General features: G+C 42.3%; 1 protein-coding gene across 2 annotated transcripts in view; it reads left to right on the top strand.

Annotated features, from left to right (window-relative positions):
* The window catches only part of LOC140104933 (P-selectin-like), a 298,122-nt gene extending 280,438 nt beyond the window's left edge, over nt 1–17,684 (top strand). The window contains exons 1-17 of one of the 2 annotated variants that reach the window (XM_072128721.1): nt 10,502–10,564; nt 10,647–10,721; nt 10,973–11,371; nt 11,576–11,683; nt 12,127–12,312; nt 12,579–12,764; nt 12,899–13,084; nt 13,441–13,626; nt 14,101–14,286; nt 14,386–14,562; nt 14,683–14,859; nt 15,084–15,260; nt 15,367–15,546; nt 15,631–15,747; nt 15,857–15,878; nt 15,965–16,034; nt 16,407–17,684. In XM_072128721.1, the coding sequence (XP_071984822.1) occupies nt 10,685–10,721; nt 10,973–11,371; nt 11,576–11,683; nt 12,127–12,312; nt 12,579–12,764; nt 12,899–13,084; nt 13,441–13,626; nt 14,101–14,286; nt 14,386–14,562; nt 14,683–14,859; nt 15,084–15,260; nt 15,367–15,546; nt 15,631–15,747; nt 15,857–15,878; nt 15,965–16,028 (2,388 nt within the window). In that variant the 5' untranslated portion in view covers nt 10,502–10,564; nt 10,647–10,684 and the 3' untranslated portion in view covers nt 16,029–16,034; nt 16,407–17,684. Of the gene's footprint in view, nt 1–10,501; nt 10,565–10,646; nt 10,722–10,972; nt 11,372–11,575; nt 11,684–12,126; nt 12,313–12,578; nt 12,765–12,898; nt 13,085–13,440; nt 13,627–14,100; nt 14,287–14,385; nt 14,563–14,682; nt 14,860–15,083; nt 15,261–15,366; nt 15,547–15,630; nt 15,748–15,856; nt 15,879–15,964; nt 16,035–16,406 lie in introns of those variants that run through there. The other variant, XM_072128722.1, reaches the window with a different exon arrangement.
* Nucleotides 17,685–17,949: the final 265 nt, after the last annotated feature.

Here is a 17,949-nt window from a genome sequence, read left to right as displayed (position 1 = left end):
CACCGAAATCGGCACTCCTCCAGCTCCTGCACCTCAGCCTCCTCCCCCCCAGTCTGCCCCCTCCCATGAAAATTTGGCATTTGAACCGGCATACTCTGAGGAACTGTTTTCTGGACCCTTCCCACAGTCACAAACCACTTGTCCGGTTGCTGCTGAGCAATTTTCCGATGCCCAGGTTTTCCAACAGTCGCAGTCTGTGGGTGATGATGACCTTCTTGACGTAGTGGAAGAAGTGTGTAAAGAGGTGTCCGACGATGAGGAGACACGGTTGTCAGACAATGGTGAAGTTGTTGTCAGGGCAGGAAGTCCGAGGGGGGAGCAGACTGAGGGATCGGAGGATGATGAGGTGACAGACCCAAGCTGGGTTGAGAGGCCGGGTGAACACAGTGCTTCTGAGACGGAGGAGAGTCCTCGACCAGAACAGGTTGGAAGAGGCAGTGGTGGGGCCAGACGGAGAGGCAGGGCCAGAGCAGGTGCATCAGCGCCAAATGTGTCACGTAGTGAAGCTCCCGTGGCGAGGGCTCCCGCGGCGAGGGCTAGATTTTCAGAAGTCTGGAGGTTCTTTAAGGAAACACCGGATGACCGACGGACTGTGGTGTGCAACCTTTGCCAAACCAGGATCAGCAGGGGTTCCACCACTACTAGCTTAACTACCACCAGTATGCGCAGGCATATGAATGCTAAACACCCCACTCAGTGGCACCAAGCCCGTTCACCTCCGGCCGTGCACACCACTGCTCCTTCCCCTGTGTCAGCTGATAGTCAGCCCCCTGCCCAGGACCCTGGCACAAAAACCCCATCGTCGCCTCCACGATCCTCCACAGCATCCACCAGCATTCAGCTCTCCATACCCCAGACGCTGGAGTGGAAACGGAAATATAGTGCAACCCACCCGCACGCCCAAGCCCTTAATGTCCACATCTCCAGATTGCTTAGCCTGGAGATGCTGCCCTATAGGCTAGTAGAGACCGAGGCCTTTCGCAACCTCATGGCGGCGGCCGCCCCTCGTTATTCGGTCCCCAGCCGCCACTACTTTTCCCGATGTGCCGTCCCAGCCCTGCACCAGCACGTGTCAGACAACATCATCCGTGCCCTGACCAACGCCGTTTCTGACAAGGTCCACCTGACCACGGACACGTGGACGAGTGCTGCCGGGCAGGGCCACTATATATCGCTGACGGCACATTGGGTTAACTTGGTGGAGGCTGGGACCGAGTCTGACCCTGCGGCTGGTCATATACTGCCGACGCCGAGGATTGCGGGGCCTACCTCGGTCCAGGTCTTTCAGGCCTACTATGCCTCCTCCTCCTCCCACCCCTCCTCCACCTCCTCCTCCGAACTACCATCCGTGGGCATGGCGCCATCAGTCGCTAGCTCTAGGCACAGCAGCAGTGCCGTCGCTAAGCGACAGCAGGCGGTGCTCAAACTGCTGAGCCTTGGCGATAAAAGGCACACCGCCCAAGAACTATTACAGGGCATCACGGCGCAGACTGATCTGTGGCTGGCACCGCTGAACCTGAAGCCAGGCATAGTTGTGTGTGACAATGGCCGTAACCTGGTGGCGGCTCTGCAACTCGGCAGACTGACACATGTGCCATGCCTGGCCCATGTGTTAAATCTGATAGTTCAGCGTTTCCTCAAGACATACCCCAATCTGTCTGATTTGCTCACGAAGGTGCGCCGCATCTGTGCGCATTTCAGGAAGTCCAGCACAGATGCTGCCACTCTCAGGGCAGCGCAGCGCCGCCTCCAACTGCCCGCTCACCGACTGTTGTGCGACGTGCCCACGAGGTGGAATTCAACACTGACCATGTTATCCAGAGTTTACCAGCAGCGCAGAGCGATTGTAGACTGCCAGATGTCAACTTCCACCAGAACTGGTAGTCAGGTCAGTCAGCTTCCTCAAGTCTACAATGAGGAGTGGACGTGGATGTCTGATATCTGTCAGGTGCTGAGTAACTTTGAGGAGTCAACACAGATGGTCAGTGGCGATGCCGCCATCATCAGCCTCACCATCCCGCTGCTTGGCCTGTTGAAAAACTCTCTGGTCAGCATGAAGTCGGAAGCTTTGCGCTCCTCACAAGAGACGGGGGAAGAAGATTCCCTTGTTGATAGCCAAAGCACCCTTAGGTCTGTTTCTCAGCGCATATCGGAGGAGGTGGAGGTGGAGGAGGATGAGGAGGAAGAGGAGGAGAATGTTGGCGAGACACAAGAGGGGACCATTGTTGAGTCCTTCACTGTTGAGCGTGTATGGGCAGAAGAAGAGGAATTGGAGGAGTTGGAGGAGGAGGAAATGGACAGTCAGGCCAGTGAGGGGAGCGAATTCTTACGCGTTGGTACTCTGGCGCATATGGCAGATTTCATGCTAGGCTGCCTATCCCGTGACCCTCGCGTTCAAAGAATTTATTCCAGCACCGATTACTGGGCGTTCACTCTCCTGGACCCACGGTACAAGCAAAATCTTTCCACTCTCAGGAAAGGAGTGTGAGAATGCATGAATACCAGCAGGCCCTGGTGCACAAGCTGAAACAGTATTTCCCTTCTGACAGCGCTAGCGGCAGAGTGCGTAGTTCTGCGGGACAAGTAGCGAGGGAGAGTAGGCGAGCAGGCAGCTTGTCCAGCACTGGCAAGGGTACGCTTTACAAGGCTTTTGCCAGCTTTATGTCATCCCAGCAAGACACTGTCACCTGTCCCCAGTCTCGGCAGAGTAGGGCTGATCTTTACAGAAAGATGGTGAGGGAGTACGTAGCTGACCATACCATCGTCCTAAATGATCACACAGCTCCCTACAACTACTGGGTTTCAAAGCTGGACATGTGGCACGAACTGGCGCTGTACGCCTTGGAGGTTCTTGCCTGCCCTACCGCTAGCGTCTTGTCCCAGCGGGTTTTCAGTGCAGCTGGTGGCATCATCACCGATAAGCGTACACGCCTGTCGACTGACAGCGCTGACAGGCTGACGCTTATCAAGATGAATAAAGCATGGATTTCTCCTAATTTCCAATCTCCAGCAGGTGAAGGAAGCTCAACCTGAATAATTTATCCACTCCTCCTCCTCCTCCTCCTCATTTTCCTCCTTCTCCTGCTCTTTGTACAGTAAAGCAGAGGAAACTGGCTATTTTTTGACAGGGCCCACTGGCTCTACCTATAGTACTTTATGCATTTAATTTTTCTGGAGGGCCACCGACCCGCTCCTCTGTTTTAAACAATTTTTGGGAGTGCCACATACAGGCACTCAATCTATTCAATATTTCTGGAGCTCCACCTACCTGCTCCTCTGGTTTGAAAAATTTTTTGGACTGCCACATACAGGCACTCAATCTATTCCATTTTTCTGGAGGGCCACCTACCTGCTCCTCTGGTTTGAAAACTTTTTTGGACTGCCACATACAGGCACTCAATCTATTCCATTTTTCTGGAGGGCCACCTACCTGCTCCTCTGGTTTAAAAACTTTTTTGGACTGCCACATACAGGCACTCAATCTATTCCATTTTTCTGGAGGGCCACCTACCTGCTCCTCTGGTTTAAAAACTTTTTTGGACTGCCACATACAGGCACTCAATCTATTCCATTTTTCTGGAGGGCCACCTACCTGCTCCTCTGGTTTAAAAACTTTTTTGGACTGCCACATACAGGCACTCAATCTATTCAATTTTTCTGGAGGGCCACCTACCTGCTCCTCTGGTTTAAAAACTTTTTTGGACTGCCACATACAGGCACTCAATCTATTCCATTTTTCTGGAGGGCCACCTACCTGCTCCTCTGGTTTAAAAACTTTTTTGGACTGCCACATACAGGCACTCAATCTATTCCATTTTTCTGGATGGCCACCTACCTGCTCCTCTGGTTTGAAAAATTTTTTGGACTGCCACATACAGGCACTATCCAAATTGAATTGTCTCCATAGCAGCCTCCACACGTTGTCTCCATTGCTACCTCCAAAAGTCGTCCATATAGCTGCCTCCATACATCGTCCCTTTATCAAACGAGGTTTGTCAGGCTGAAATTTGGGTTGTTTTCATGGATTCCACATCAAAGTTGTTAACTTTGTCGCCACCCTGCTGTGTTATCCACAAAATACACTGGCAAACTTTTACCATTTACGGATATTATTTCAGCGCTTCTTGCGCATCTGTTTACATTCCCCTCACCCGTCATATCCCAAACTTATAAGAACGCTACTACACTTGATCTTATACAAAAGGTTCTTAGAAGTGCTGTTTGGGGAGTAGCCTAGAGACAGGGGCTTGGATTGGCGAAAGCTCGCCTGGCAGCGGAGCGGCAGCTCCATGCCAAGAACCAACTAACATAGTTTTAACTGCAGCACCTTTAATCTACTACTAGTTCACTGCCTCCATACATGCCCGCCTTATCAAACGTGCTGTGTCAGGCAGAATTTTGGGTTGTTTTCATGGCTTCCACAACAAACTTGTTAACTTTGTCGCCACCCTGCTGTGTAATCCACAAAATATACTGGCAAACTTTTACCATTTACGGATATTATTTCAGCGCTTCTTGCGCATCTGTTTACATTCCCCTCACCCGCCATATCCTAAACTTATAAGAACGCTACTACACTTGATCTTATACAAAAGGTTCTTAGAAGTGCTGTTTGGGGAGTAGCCTAGAGACAGGGGCTTGGATTGGCGAAAGCTCGCCTGGCAGCGGAGCGGCAGCTCCATGCCAAGATCCAACTAACATAGTTTTAACTGCAGCACCTTTAATCTACTACTAGTTCACTGCCTCCATACATGCCCGCCTTATCAAACGTGCTGTGTCAGGCAGAATTTTGGGTTGTTTTCATGGCTTCCACAACAAACTTGTTAACTTTGTCGCCACCCTGCTGTGTAATCCACAAAATATACTGGCAAACTTTTACCATTTACGGATATTATTTCAGCGCTTTTTGCGCATCTGTTTACATCCCCCTCACCCGCCATATCCCAAACTTATAAGAACGCTACTACACTTAACTTGGTGCAGGCTGGGACCGAGTCTGACCCTGGGGCTGGTCATATACTGCCGACGCAGAGGATTGCGGGGCCTACCTCGGTCCAGGTGTTTCAGGCCTACTATGCCTCCTCCTCCTCCCACCCCTCCTCCACCTCCTCCTCCTCCGAATTACCATCCGTGGGCATGGCGCCATCAGTCGGTAGCTCTAGGCACAGCAGCAGTGCCGTCGCTAAGCGACAGCAGGCGGTGCTCAAACTGCTGAGCCTAGGTGATAAAAGCACACCGCCCAAGAGCTATTGCAGGGCATTCCACATCAAACTTGTTAACTTTGTCGCCACCCTGCTGTGTAAGCCACAAAATATACTGGAAAACTTTTTTCATTTACGGATATTATTTCAGCGCTTCTTGCGCAGATGTTTACATTCCCCTCACCCGCCATATCCCAAACTTATAAGAACGCTACTACACTTGATCTTATCCGAAAGGTTCTTAGAAGTGCTGTTTGGGGAGTAGCCTAGAGACAGGGGCTTGGATTGGCGAAAGCTCGCCTGGCAGCGGAGCGCCAGCTCCATGCCAAGAAACAACTAACATAGTTTTAACTGCAGCACCTTTAATCTACTACTAGTTCACTGCCTCCATACATCGTCCCCTTATCAAACGAGCTGTGTCAGGCAGAATTTTGGATTGTTTTCATGGCTTCCATGTTAACTTTGTCGCCACCCTGCTGTGTAATCCACAAAATATACTGGCAAACTTTTATCATGTACCGATATTATTTGAGCGCTTCTTGCTCACCTCCTTTGGTTCCTCTCTGCTACCCATTGGTTTGAAGCCTGAGTCCATTTAGGGTATGTCGCCATGCCACTCTCTAGCCTTCCGCTGCTGCCGCTGCCTCTGCATGCCGTCCCCTATAGTGTCAGGGTCAATTATTGGATGTTTTAGATGCTATCTAGCTTCATTCTGTCACTCTGTCATGGCCATGCTGTTGCCCATAATTTTGGCATAATGGTGCATTTAAGCAGCCTCAGAGGCATCCATGCATGCTGCCCCTGCTGTTTCCTGTCCATTTCCGTGGTGTTTCCATCCTTTTCTGAGGTTCCCAGGTGTTTGGCCAAGCTTCCCTGTGCAGAGCCTTGGTCCCCTTGAAAAATGCTCGAGTCTCCCATTGACTTCAATGGGGCTCGTTACTCGAAACGAGCACTCGAGCATCGGGAAAAGTTCGTCTCGAATAACGAGTACCCGAGCATTTTAGTGCTCGCTCATCTCTATGCAGCACCTTTAATCTACTACTAGTTCACTGCCTCCATAATAATAATAATAATAATCTTTATTTATATAGCGCCATTATATTCCGTAGCGCTTTACAAATCATAGGAAACAAATACAAATGTAATGTAACAGAGCACAACATTTGTATGGAACAACAGGAGTGAGGTCCCTGCTCGCCAGAGCTTACGGTTTATGAAGATGATGGGGTAACACGAGGTAAAAGAATATTTAATGGTCAAGCCATTCTTCTTAGGGAATAGAACAAAATATAATAAATGGAATTGCTGTCGCTTGAACCACTCAGCCGTCATCTTATATACCAGGTCCAGGGTGAATGGGACTGCAGAGAAGTCTGGTGCCTGTTGGTTGCTGGATAACAGATGGGAGGACGACACAGGACGGGTTAGTAGAAGAGTTTAAACTTCATGCAGTTAATGAGTGTTATAGGCTTGCCTAAAGAAATGGGTTTTAAGAGCACGTTTGAAACTTTGGAGGTTAGGTATTAGTCTGATAGTCCGGGGCAGAGCATTCCATAGAATTGGTGCAGCTCTAGAGAAGTCTTGGAGACGCGAGTGGGAGGTCCGCACTAGGGTAGAGGTTAATCTAAGATCACTGGCGGATCTAAGAGCACGGGTTGGGCGATAGACTGAGATAAGAGAGGAGAGGTAGGGGGGTGCAGCATTATACAGAGCTTTATGGATGAAGGTTATTATTTTAAACTGTATTCGAAAGGAGACTGTCAGCCAGTGCAGCGACTGGCATGAACTGTAGGCATACATGGTCCCCTTATCAAACGAGCTGTGTCAGGCAGAATTTTGGGTTGTTTTCATGGCTTCCACAACAAACTTGTTAACTTTGTCGCAACCCTGCTGTGTAATCCACAAAATATACTGGCAAACTTTTATCATTTACCAATATTATTTCAGCGCTTCTTGCGCATCTGTTTACATTCCCCTCACCCGCCATATCCTAAACTTATAAGAACGCTACTACACTTGATCTTATACAAAAGGTTCTTAGAAGTGCTGTTTGGGGAGTAGCCTAGAGACAGGGGCTTGGATTGGCGAAAGCTCGCCTGGCAGCGGAGTGCCAGCTCCATGCCAAGATCCAACTAACATAGTTTTAACTGCAGCACCTTTAATCTACTACTAGTTCACTGCCTCCATACATGGTCCCCTTATCAAACGAGCTGTGTCAGGCAGAATTTTGGATTGTTTTCATTGCTTCCATGTTAACTTTGTCGCCACCCTGCTGTGTAATCCACAAAATATACTGGCAAACTTTTATCATGTACCGATATTATTTGAGCGCTTCTTGCTCACCTCCTTTGGTTCCTCTCTGCTACCCATTGGTTTGAAGCCTGAGTCCATTTAGGGTATGTCGCCATGCCACTCTCTAGCCTGCCGCTGCTGCCGCTGCCTCTGCATGCCGTCCCCTATAGTGTCAGGGTCAATTATTGGATGTTTTAGATGCTATCTAGCTTCATTCTGTCACTCTGTCATGGCCATGCTGTTGCCCATAATTTTGGCATAATGGTGTGATTAAGCAGCCTCAGAGGCATCCATGCATGCTGCCCCTGCTGTTTCCTGTCCATTTCCGTGGTGTTTCCATCCTTTTCTGAGGTTCCCAGGTGTTTGGCCAAGCTTCCCTGTGCAGAGCCTTGGTCCCCTTGAAAAATGCTCGAGTCTCCCATTGACTTCAATGGGGCTCGTTATTCGAGACGAGCACTCGAGCATCGGGAAAAGTTTGTCTCGAATAACGAGTACCCGAGCATTTTAGTGCTCGCTCATCTCTGTTAATACAAGGACCTCTCTCTTGTACTTAACACACAATACAGATTCGCTGCATAGTGCTCTGCTCTCATGCCTTCTAGGGAGACCTCTCTGATTTTTGCATACAGTGCCACATGTTGCAGTATTTCTGGAAGCCAAGCCCTTGAATAGTGTAGTAATGGTGTAGATACTGTCCAGGTAGAGGTGGTGGCCCTGTTCCAGTAGTGGGTGCACCAAATCCCACACTATCTTCACAGTAATACCCCGGAAGGGGGAGGCATTCTGGGGGCACTATAGTGGAGTCCTTCACGTCATATATTATCCTTTTATTGGGCAGGTACTGGTGGAATTAAAGTCTCCCTTTAAAATGTACTAGGGACACCTCTATGGCCACATGTTTCGAGGGGGTATATACCTGGGCAAACTTGGAATTAAAATGGGCCTGACCTTAAAGGAAACCTACCACTGCTGATGGTAGGTATTAGATGTAAACAGTGGGCACCAGCTCAGGGTGAGCTGGTGCCGGAGCTTACCTTTGCTAGTGTTTTAAACTGCTATATCGTGGTTTAAACACATTTTGATTAACAGCCCCAAGGTAGTTTCTGCGCCGCGCACGGCCTGGTGTTTACATCTAATACCTATGATCAGCAGTGGTAGGTTTCCTTTAAACAAACTATCATAACTGGGGTCATCTGTGGATGGGTACTGTGTGTTGTCGGTGTAATGCAAAACTATGGATGGCTTCAAAGGACATCCTGCTCATTGCCACGAGGAACATTGGGGTGTGGTACAGAATGTCTGTGCTCCATTGATTGATGGCTTTTTTACAAGCCCCATAAGAAGTGTTATTCCCCAACACTTCTCCATTTCTGCTGCAGTGACATGGGTCCACCTGTGGGGTTGTGCATAAAATGAAGTGGCGTTATGCTGTGCAGCATAGAGATTTGTCTGGACTACAATTAAATTCAATAGCGCCTCCTCAAAAAAATATGTTAAAAGTCCACAGCTCTGATCCCTGCTGTATCAAATTTAATTCCAGGTTGCCCTAAAAGTCTGGGACCTTAGGTGTATAATTATCTTGGGCTACCCATGTGCCCCAGACACTTTTCCCCTAGAAGTCCTAGGCAGTTCTCCAGCATAAAATCTACAGCCCCTTCTTGGTGGTTCTTCCAGGTCACTGGAAGATGAGGAAGAGTAGAGGTAGAAGGAGACATCATCACCATTCACTGACTCTGTGTCAGAGGCCAGCATGTTGTAAACCTCCAACACAGTGAACATCTTCTAAGACATTACACACATACAAACAGATAATGTGCACTCAACTACACAGTCAAACCGCACAGCCGGCACACAGAAAAATTAGATAATGTGCACCAAACTACACAGACAAACCGCACAGCCAGCGTCCAGAAAAAATTAGATAATGCGCACCAAACTACACGGACAAGCCGCACACACAGCAGGCACACAGAAAGCTAAAAGGCGCTACAAATGCATCTAGCTTACCCTAAGACGCACTAACTACTGCTAAAGATACTGTGCAGCTCAATTCAGAGGGCGCAGTGAAAAGTGCATTCAGTGCAGAACAACTGTTACACAGCGCACTGAAAAGTGCATTTGGGTTCAGAAGGGACAGGCAAGAGATAGGAAAAATGGAGGACAAGTGTAGGGATAGGGATCAAACAGTGTAATAGTGATTTTGATGTAACAGTAACACACAGCTTCTCTCTCCAGCGATACAAAACCAAAATTGTGCCACTGGATGGGGATGAAGGAGCTAAAACTACATTTTTCAGCACCAAAACTCCAATCGTAGCAATTGGTAAGCAAGACCGATCCGATTAGCAATAGTTCCATAGTTCCATGTGAGATGCAATGCACCGGTTGTGCTGGCGCCAAGGTGTTAAAGCGGTGTTTACATCTTGAACATTTATGGCCAGAAATCAATGGAATGTTTTAGTCATTACATAGATTGCTATGAGACTTCTACCATTGCTCAAATAATAAACCAACGACAGAAGTTCTGGGGACTTGGGGTCTCTAGCATTATCTCAGGGTTCTAGCAGTCACACCCTCTCCCCACGGTTAGATCCAATGGATAATTCGGGATAATTGTTGAAAATTAGATAATCCCTTAGATATACTGTATATTTACGTGTGTGTACATATATGTGTGTGTGTATGTATATATATACATAATGTGTGTGTGTATATATATATATATATATACATAATGTATATAACAAAGCAGATGGCATGAATACATATACAGCAAATTTTCAGTAATACTTTATGACTACATTTTTCTCCTTTGTCAAAGTCTTCAGTAAGAGACTAATTAACAAGCTATTTTAATATATGGAATCTTTCTGGGAAATTTCTTTGCTAGGAATTTCTGTGTTATGAGAGACACATCCTTCTATTTTGTGCAAATGACATACGTCATTTGGGATTTTTCTTCTCTAACTGTTTAAAAGCAGGCACGAGTCAAGTGAAAGTTAAAACAGCAGGAAACTTCTCAGGATAAGCTGCCCAAGAATAGGAAGCACAGAATAGGATTGTACAACATAGTGAGTTTTCTAGTTTGTTTCAAGAATTCTATAATTGCCCAAATGAAATACATATAAAATACACTTATTCTTTTTTTTACAGAACTACTATCTTGGCTATCACTGACTTCTTTGAGCATTATGGAATGTTTTTTTGTTCTATTCTTACTTGGATGTGGTAAGTGAATTATAAATGTCTAAATATATAATGTGATGTCTATTTCTCTATAGTGTACAACTTTTAAGGTCTGAACTTGAAATGTCATAGATTGTAGTTTTCTTATTGTACATGATACAATGTATATAAAGTACACCATCATTCCTATATTTTTTAAATCCTAGTCTGATTATTAAACTGTAAAAAAAAGATGCTATGAAAATAGAGATCCATTACTGCCTAAAATTTATACATGCCATTTTTTGTTGCAGGTTTTCCATTGATACCGTTTATACAAGGCTGGACCTATCACTTTTCACAAGACACTATGTCATATGATAATGCCCAGGGATATTGCAGACAAAAGTACACTGATATGGTTGCTATTCAAAACCAAGAAGAAAATAGATATCTGAATGAGAATTTACCTTTCAGTCCATCGTATTATTGGATTGGAATTCGGAAAAACAGAGAAACTGGCAGGTGGACCTGGGTTGGTACCAACAAGGCACTCACAGACGAAGCTGAAAACTGGGCTAAGAATGAACCCAACAACAAAAATGGGAATGAAAATGAGGATTGCGTGGAGATGTATGTGAAAAGGGCTATTGATACAGGGAAATGGAATGATGAGCCCTGTAGTAAGAGAAAAAGGGCTTTGTGTTTCAAAGGTGAGAAATGATGGTGGGTCATTGGAGGTACAATGTAAGAATGGGAGTAGAAACAGATGATGGATTCCTTTGAGACAGTTAGGAATTTAGATATTATAGCTTTAACACAAAATAATTTTCTATTAAACTATGAATAGCTACTAATCTCTATTAAAAAGATGGATTTCAATATTTGTTAAATGTGATAATTTTCTTTACCTGCAGCTTCTTGCCACTCTTCATCTTGTAACAACCATGGAGAATGTAAAGAAACTATTAATGACTACAACTGCAACTGCTCAGATGGATTCTTTGGAAAAGACTGTGAGCATGGTAATTAAATCTATGTTATATAATTACAGGCAGTCCCCGGGTTACGTACAAGATAGGTTCTGTAGGTTTGTTCTTAAGTTGAATTTGTATGTAAGTCGGAATTGTATATTTTATAATTGTAGCTCTAGACAAATTTTTTTTTTTTGGCCCAAGTGACAATTAGAGTTAAAAATTTTTTGATGTAATTGGACCAAGGATTATCAATAAAGCTTCATTACAGACACCTTACAGCTGGACATTGCAGTCTGGGACTATAGTAACATCCAGAGAGCTTCATCAGAGGTCACAGTGGGCAGAGGGGTCTGTCTGTAACTATGAGTCGTCTGTAAGTCGGGTGTCCTTAAGTAGGGGACCGCCTGTATAGCAACTCTTATAATGATAGATCTTAAAATTACTAGAATATTTTGAATCTGAAGTTAACAAAAAGCATTATTTCTTTTCAGTTATGACTTGTCCAGAGATTGTGGAAATTGATCAAGGATCAGTTGAGTGTTCTCATGTCTATGGGAATTTCACCTATCAGTCAAATTGTCATTTCACATGTTCTGATGGACATCTCTTAGTTGGTCCTGAAAAACTGCAGTGCAATGAAAATGGAGACTGGGGATTCCCAATACCACAGTGTAAAGGTATATGTTCTAACATTATATTTATTGACTATTATAATGTGAGAAAAGTGCATTAGAAATGGTGATTGTTATAAACCATAAAAAAATTATTGCAATAATGCAATACAAGTTTGATGATGAACTAGTACTTTAAGACTGTACAAACTACTTGGTTACATACTGTACTGTACAATTTTTGAGCTTAGGATAATTACATTTTTAATACCAGTCCAATAATTGTACCATACTCTGTTATTTCATATATAATAATTCTACTTCTTGAACAGTTATTCAATGCCAGCGGCCTGAACTCCCAGACAATGGAGCAATGAACTGTTCTGATGATGGAGAAATCCTTGCAGAAAACTCCACCTGCAATTTCTATTGCAAAGCAGGGTTCACCTTGGTTGGATCTTCTTCAGTTCTTTGTACAACTCCAGGCGAATGGTCAGAGAAATCCCCAAACTGTGAAGGTAATAATGTTGGATATACATTCTTGTACAGTCTATCTATCTAGTGTGTGTGTGTGTATATATATATATATATATATATATATATATATATATATATATGTATATATGAAAAAATTTTACTTACTTTATTTCAGCTGTTCAGTGTAAAAACCCAGGAATACCAAAATATGGAGCAATGGCATGTTCTAGTCAAGGAGAAATGCAGTCATATAATGCTACATGTGACTTCATCTGTACTGAAGGATTTAGCTTAGCCGGGGAATCATCAATCCAATGTATGACTCCTGGCCAGTGGTCTGCAATTCCCCCAAAATGTGAAGGTACTAAGATTTCTCAGTCTGAATATTTATAATTTTAACTGTGATGAAATACATTTGTATCTTGGAAGCAGTGATGGAACTGTGAGGAAGTGTCATGATATAATGGCTGATTTTTGCACCATTTAAATTTTTAACTAAAGAATATGAAAATTAAAAAGCAGTTATGGGTTGTAAAACGTACTGCTACACTTCTACATCTACCTTTTCTACAGAAAACATCTTATTTATTACAGCCGTGGCATACAGATTTACTCTTGGATTACATTAATTAAATTATTCCATTCAGTTAAAATCCACTTAGCGATAAGTAATAATCTCTAATTCGTTCTTTAAAATCAATTCTTCATGTTTCTCAGCTATACAGTGTGAACGTCCAGAACAGCCAGAAAATGGAACAATGAAATGTTTCAGCGATGAAAAGATGTTGCCATTTAATTCTACATGTCAATTCACCTGTGATGAAGGATTTACAATCGTGGGCTCTTATTCTACACAGTGCTTAACAACTGGTCAGTGGATTGAAAGCCCTCCAAAATGTAAAGGTATGCTATATTTTAGGTTTTGATAAGAGTTGTGTATAGCATAGCATGGGAATATCTAGACTTATTACTTATTTTTATGTTGGAAGTTTAATGGCTCCTAAATATAAAAATGGTAACCACTTTTGGAGCATTACATCTATCTTTTCTAAAAACAACAGACTCTTTTCTTGCACACGGTTAAACAGAATTACATATGGATTAAATTCTTCCATTGAAATTAAAATATGGTAGACTCCACTTAGCAATTTGTGCTATATTTTGTATAACCACAGTATAATATATTTATATATATGGGTATTAGTCTGTCTCTGCTGGACTACTGTGGTATATATCATAATAATATGACTGAAACTTTGTTCTGACACAACCTGACATGATAATAATTGGAGTGTTGATTTATTTATCGACTTGTAAGAAAAATAGCTGCAAAAATTGTAATTAACTTTTTCTGTCATATGTTTTGTTTATATGTAGCTACTCTGTGCAGACGTCCAGAGATACCACTGAATGGAGCTGTGAGCTGCACACATTCAGGAGAAACGTTGCCAGAGAAATCCACCTGTAATTTTATGTGTGCAGAGGGGTATAAACTGATAGGACCCTCTTCAGTAGCATGTGCTGGTGCTGACCAGTGGACAGGAGGAATCCCAATATGTGAATGTAAGAAATGTCATCTTCATTTATAATTTTAATGTATGACAACAATTCTATACATTATGTCCTAATCTATATACTAAAGACCATTATTCTCTGAAACAGACATGCAGTGTGACTCCCTGACTGCCCCTGTCAATGGTCTAATTAGATGCAAGAATGGATTCAGCTACAATTCCACATGTGAATTTTCCTGTGTTGAAGGCTATGAAATGATAGGATCATCTGAGCTCCAGTGCTTGTCTTCTAGACAATGGACATCCTCAGTTCCCTTTTGTAAAGGTAATAAAACTATTCTATTAACTTTACAAAAACCTGTCATTAGAAAGGTTTGACACTTTCTAAAATCTGAAAGCATTTGCAACTCATAAAGTAATATTTCTCAATAACCATTGCTTCCAGCTATTCAATGCCCTTATATGCCGTCTCTGAAGAACGGAAGGATGGTCTGTCAAGATGGAACCAAATACGAATCACAATGTTCCTTTAGTTGTTTGAAAGGCTTCAGATTGAACGGATCACCAGTCCTCACATGCCAGTCTTCTGGTGCATGGACTTCATCTGTTCCCACATGTGAAGGTAATAGGAAAATCGTATTCTGGCTGGGGATATAAATGAAATCTGTTAATAATTATATATTTTTATAGATGAAAACTTTACACTTTTTGGTTAAATCAGATCAAGGTAAATATCCTAAAATATAATAGAGTTACATAAACCAGTGACAGAGCATCAAAGGTTTAGTTACATTTCTAATATTAACAACTTAAAAAACACATCTTTTGTTTTATATTATTTTCCAGCTTTACAATGCCCCTCTTTGACCGCTCCTGAGGATGGATACATGGTCTGTCAAAATGCAACAAAATACAAATCACAGTGCTCATTTACTTGCTTGAAAGGATTTAAGTTAATAGGATCTCCTACGCTTAGTTGCCAGTCATCTGGAGAATGGACTTCATCTATTCCCACATGTGAAGGTAAATGTCACTGCTTTTAGTGTAATGTTTACCAACTTTTCTGCCAAAGTTACATGTCACACATTTATCACCTTTGTGACTAAAAATCTATTCTTTATGATTGTAGCTGTACAATGCAATGTTATTGTTGCTCCATCAATGGGAAAAATGAATTGCAGTCGCCTAGATTTTGGATATGGCACTGTGTGCAAATTTACTTGTGAATATGATCTGTCACTAAATGGAACAGATACTCTGGAATGTTACAGTGATGGAAGCTGGAATACAGAAACTCCTACTTGTGACAGTAAGTTTCATAAGATCCCAATAACATGTATTAACACTATGGTGTATCTCATTTACTGAGGTTTGACGTTATTTTTATTTATAGCCATGAAAACGCCCTATGATGCTGCTACATATTTAACAGTTGGAATCACATCTGGAGCTTCTGTGTTGTCAACTGCATCCCTCATCCTCTGGCTCATAAAACGCATGCGGAAAACTGGTAAATGATCACATCAAGTTCACAAATAGAAAACATGTATCTCTAAATATAGGGTCATTGATTACTATTGGCATCACAAACTAACAATTTTTTTTATTTTATTTTACAGCAAAGAAATTTACCCCAACAAAGTAAGTTGATATTTCTTTTATACAATTTGCATATTAATGTTAAATAAAAGATTGCTTGTTTATATTATACTTGCTTTACTTTTCAGTAGTTATCAAGATCTCGAAGCACCAGGCATCTACCAAAATACTGAAAATGTGGATGATGTGTGATAAGTGGTGAGTAACTTTAACAATTTCAATCCTTACAAAAGTACTGAATGTTGTTGAGCCTGCGTATTGACAGTAACTGTCATAATGTGGGTCACTGTTTTGCATTACATTTAGAACTATCCAGTTTTGTAATATTTACAGTCTTTCTAGAGGAAAATAAGAGGGATGTCGGTCAGTATGTAATGGGGTGGTTCTGTTCAGTGTAGAAAGAAGAAAATTGGTGCACAAAAACACCCCACCCCTGGTGCACATAGAAGCTTTGAATAGCCACTGATTTAAAAGAAAAAAAGAAAAATTTAGGCCAAATATGTAATCAGGAAACATTTTCTACAATTGTAGTTAAAAAATGATATATAGTATGTACTTTTCTTTTTGCAGTGTTCTACGTTTTTATACTTGAAAATTGTGTATGGAAAGCAAAGCACCCATACATTCTCCAGAGAAATGAGATACCCAAATAGAAGGTACTACTGAACCTAGAGGTCTCCTGACGACTCAAATTCTGTAAAACCAACAAAGCCAGGACTGTGTATTATTATCTGTATTTCTAAATTGTATGACAAAGACTATCCTCAAAAAAGATCAATGTGCTAAATGGCTCTAAAGGATCTGTGTTATGTAATTTAGCATGTGATATGTGACATAATAGTAGGGAGTCCTATAATACTAAAAATTATATTGCATTGTCATGAATGCTTGCATGCACTATAAAATGTGTATCTGTTTATAACAGGTTGTTTTGTCATCCCAGTGGGATGGAATGTATACTTTTCTAGTGATCATGTTTATTTTATAGTGTATTTAAACATTAAAGAAATGAATGTTAATGTCCCAAAAGAAACACAAGGTTAGGACAAACTACCAGACTCCAACTCATCTATCAATACTTTTTTGATTGTCAAATGTCTGTCATTTAAAGAAGCGCATTTAGCGAATAACTAAAAAGGTTTACCACCAAGGCCATATCTAAAAATATACCCTTTAGAGTACAGGGCTCATGATCCCCACTCAACAATATATCTGTAGCTGTGAACATTTGGGCTCATTTACTTACCCGGTCCTGACGCGATCTAGCGGCGCATTCTCCAACGAGGATCCGGGTCTTCCGGCGATTCACTAAGGTCGTGCGCCCCGTGTCCACCAGGTGTCGCTGCTGCGCCGAGGTCCACCGGAGTTCACCATCCTATTCCTGGTGCGTGTAAGTGCGTGTCAAGCAACACATTTTTTTTTTTTAAATAACGGCCACGCCCCTCGATTTCCATTACATGCAAGCCAGGCGCCGATGCGACACAATCCGAACGCTTGCGCCAAAAAACTTAGTAAATACCTTAGTAAATGAGCCCCATTATGTATAGAAGTCTTGTTTCACAAGGTGGAAATGGTTTACCATATTGTAAAACATTATGCATTTTGAGGGACAGACTAAAACAAATAGTTTAAAATTATGTATACTATTTATAGAAATACAAAATTTTTTGTTTTTTTTTACAAGATTTGGTAATTTGTTAAAGATCAGTAGCTTAAAAAATGCATGTCCCCAAATGTTATTTATGAAGTGCTTTAGACAAAGGAGCAGCAGAATGTTTTCTTTTTTTTTTGTAAAATGTGTAAGATGTACAATTAATTAATATTTAAATGTATTTATATTATTTATTTCTGATGTGTATTTATAGTCTTATTATGTAACAATGACATTTAACAAAAACATTTTTATAATAAAATATTTTTTTAACTATTATACACTTTTTGACTGGTTCCTTCAAGGGGCAATGGTCACAGTAGCATTTACTTACATAGATTATAGAGTCTTTACGGTACAGTAATTTGTACGACACTAGTGAAAACTGCAGTGTATGGAATTTATGTGCTCTAAAAACCATAGCATTTAAAAGGATATTTAATCCAGGTATTTATAACAGAT

This window comes from Engystomops pustulosus, chromosome 10, assembly GCF_040894005.1.
Source record: "Engystomops pustulosus chromosome 10, aEngPut4.maternal, whole genome shotgun sequence".
NCBI lineage: Eukaryota > Metazoa > Chordata > Amphibia > Anura > Leptodactylidae > Engystomops > Engystomops pustulosus.
This window is presented reverse-complemented; position numbering and strand designations above follow the sequence as displayed.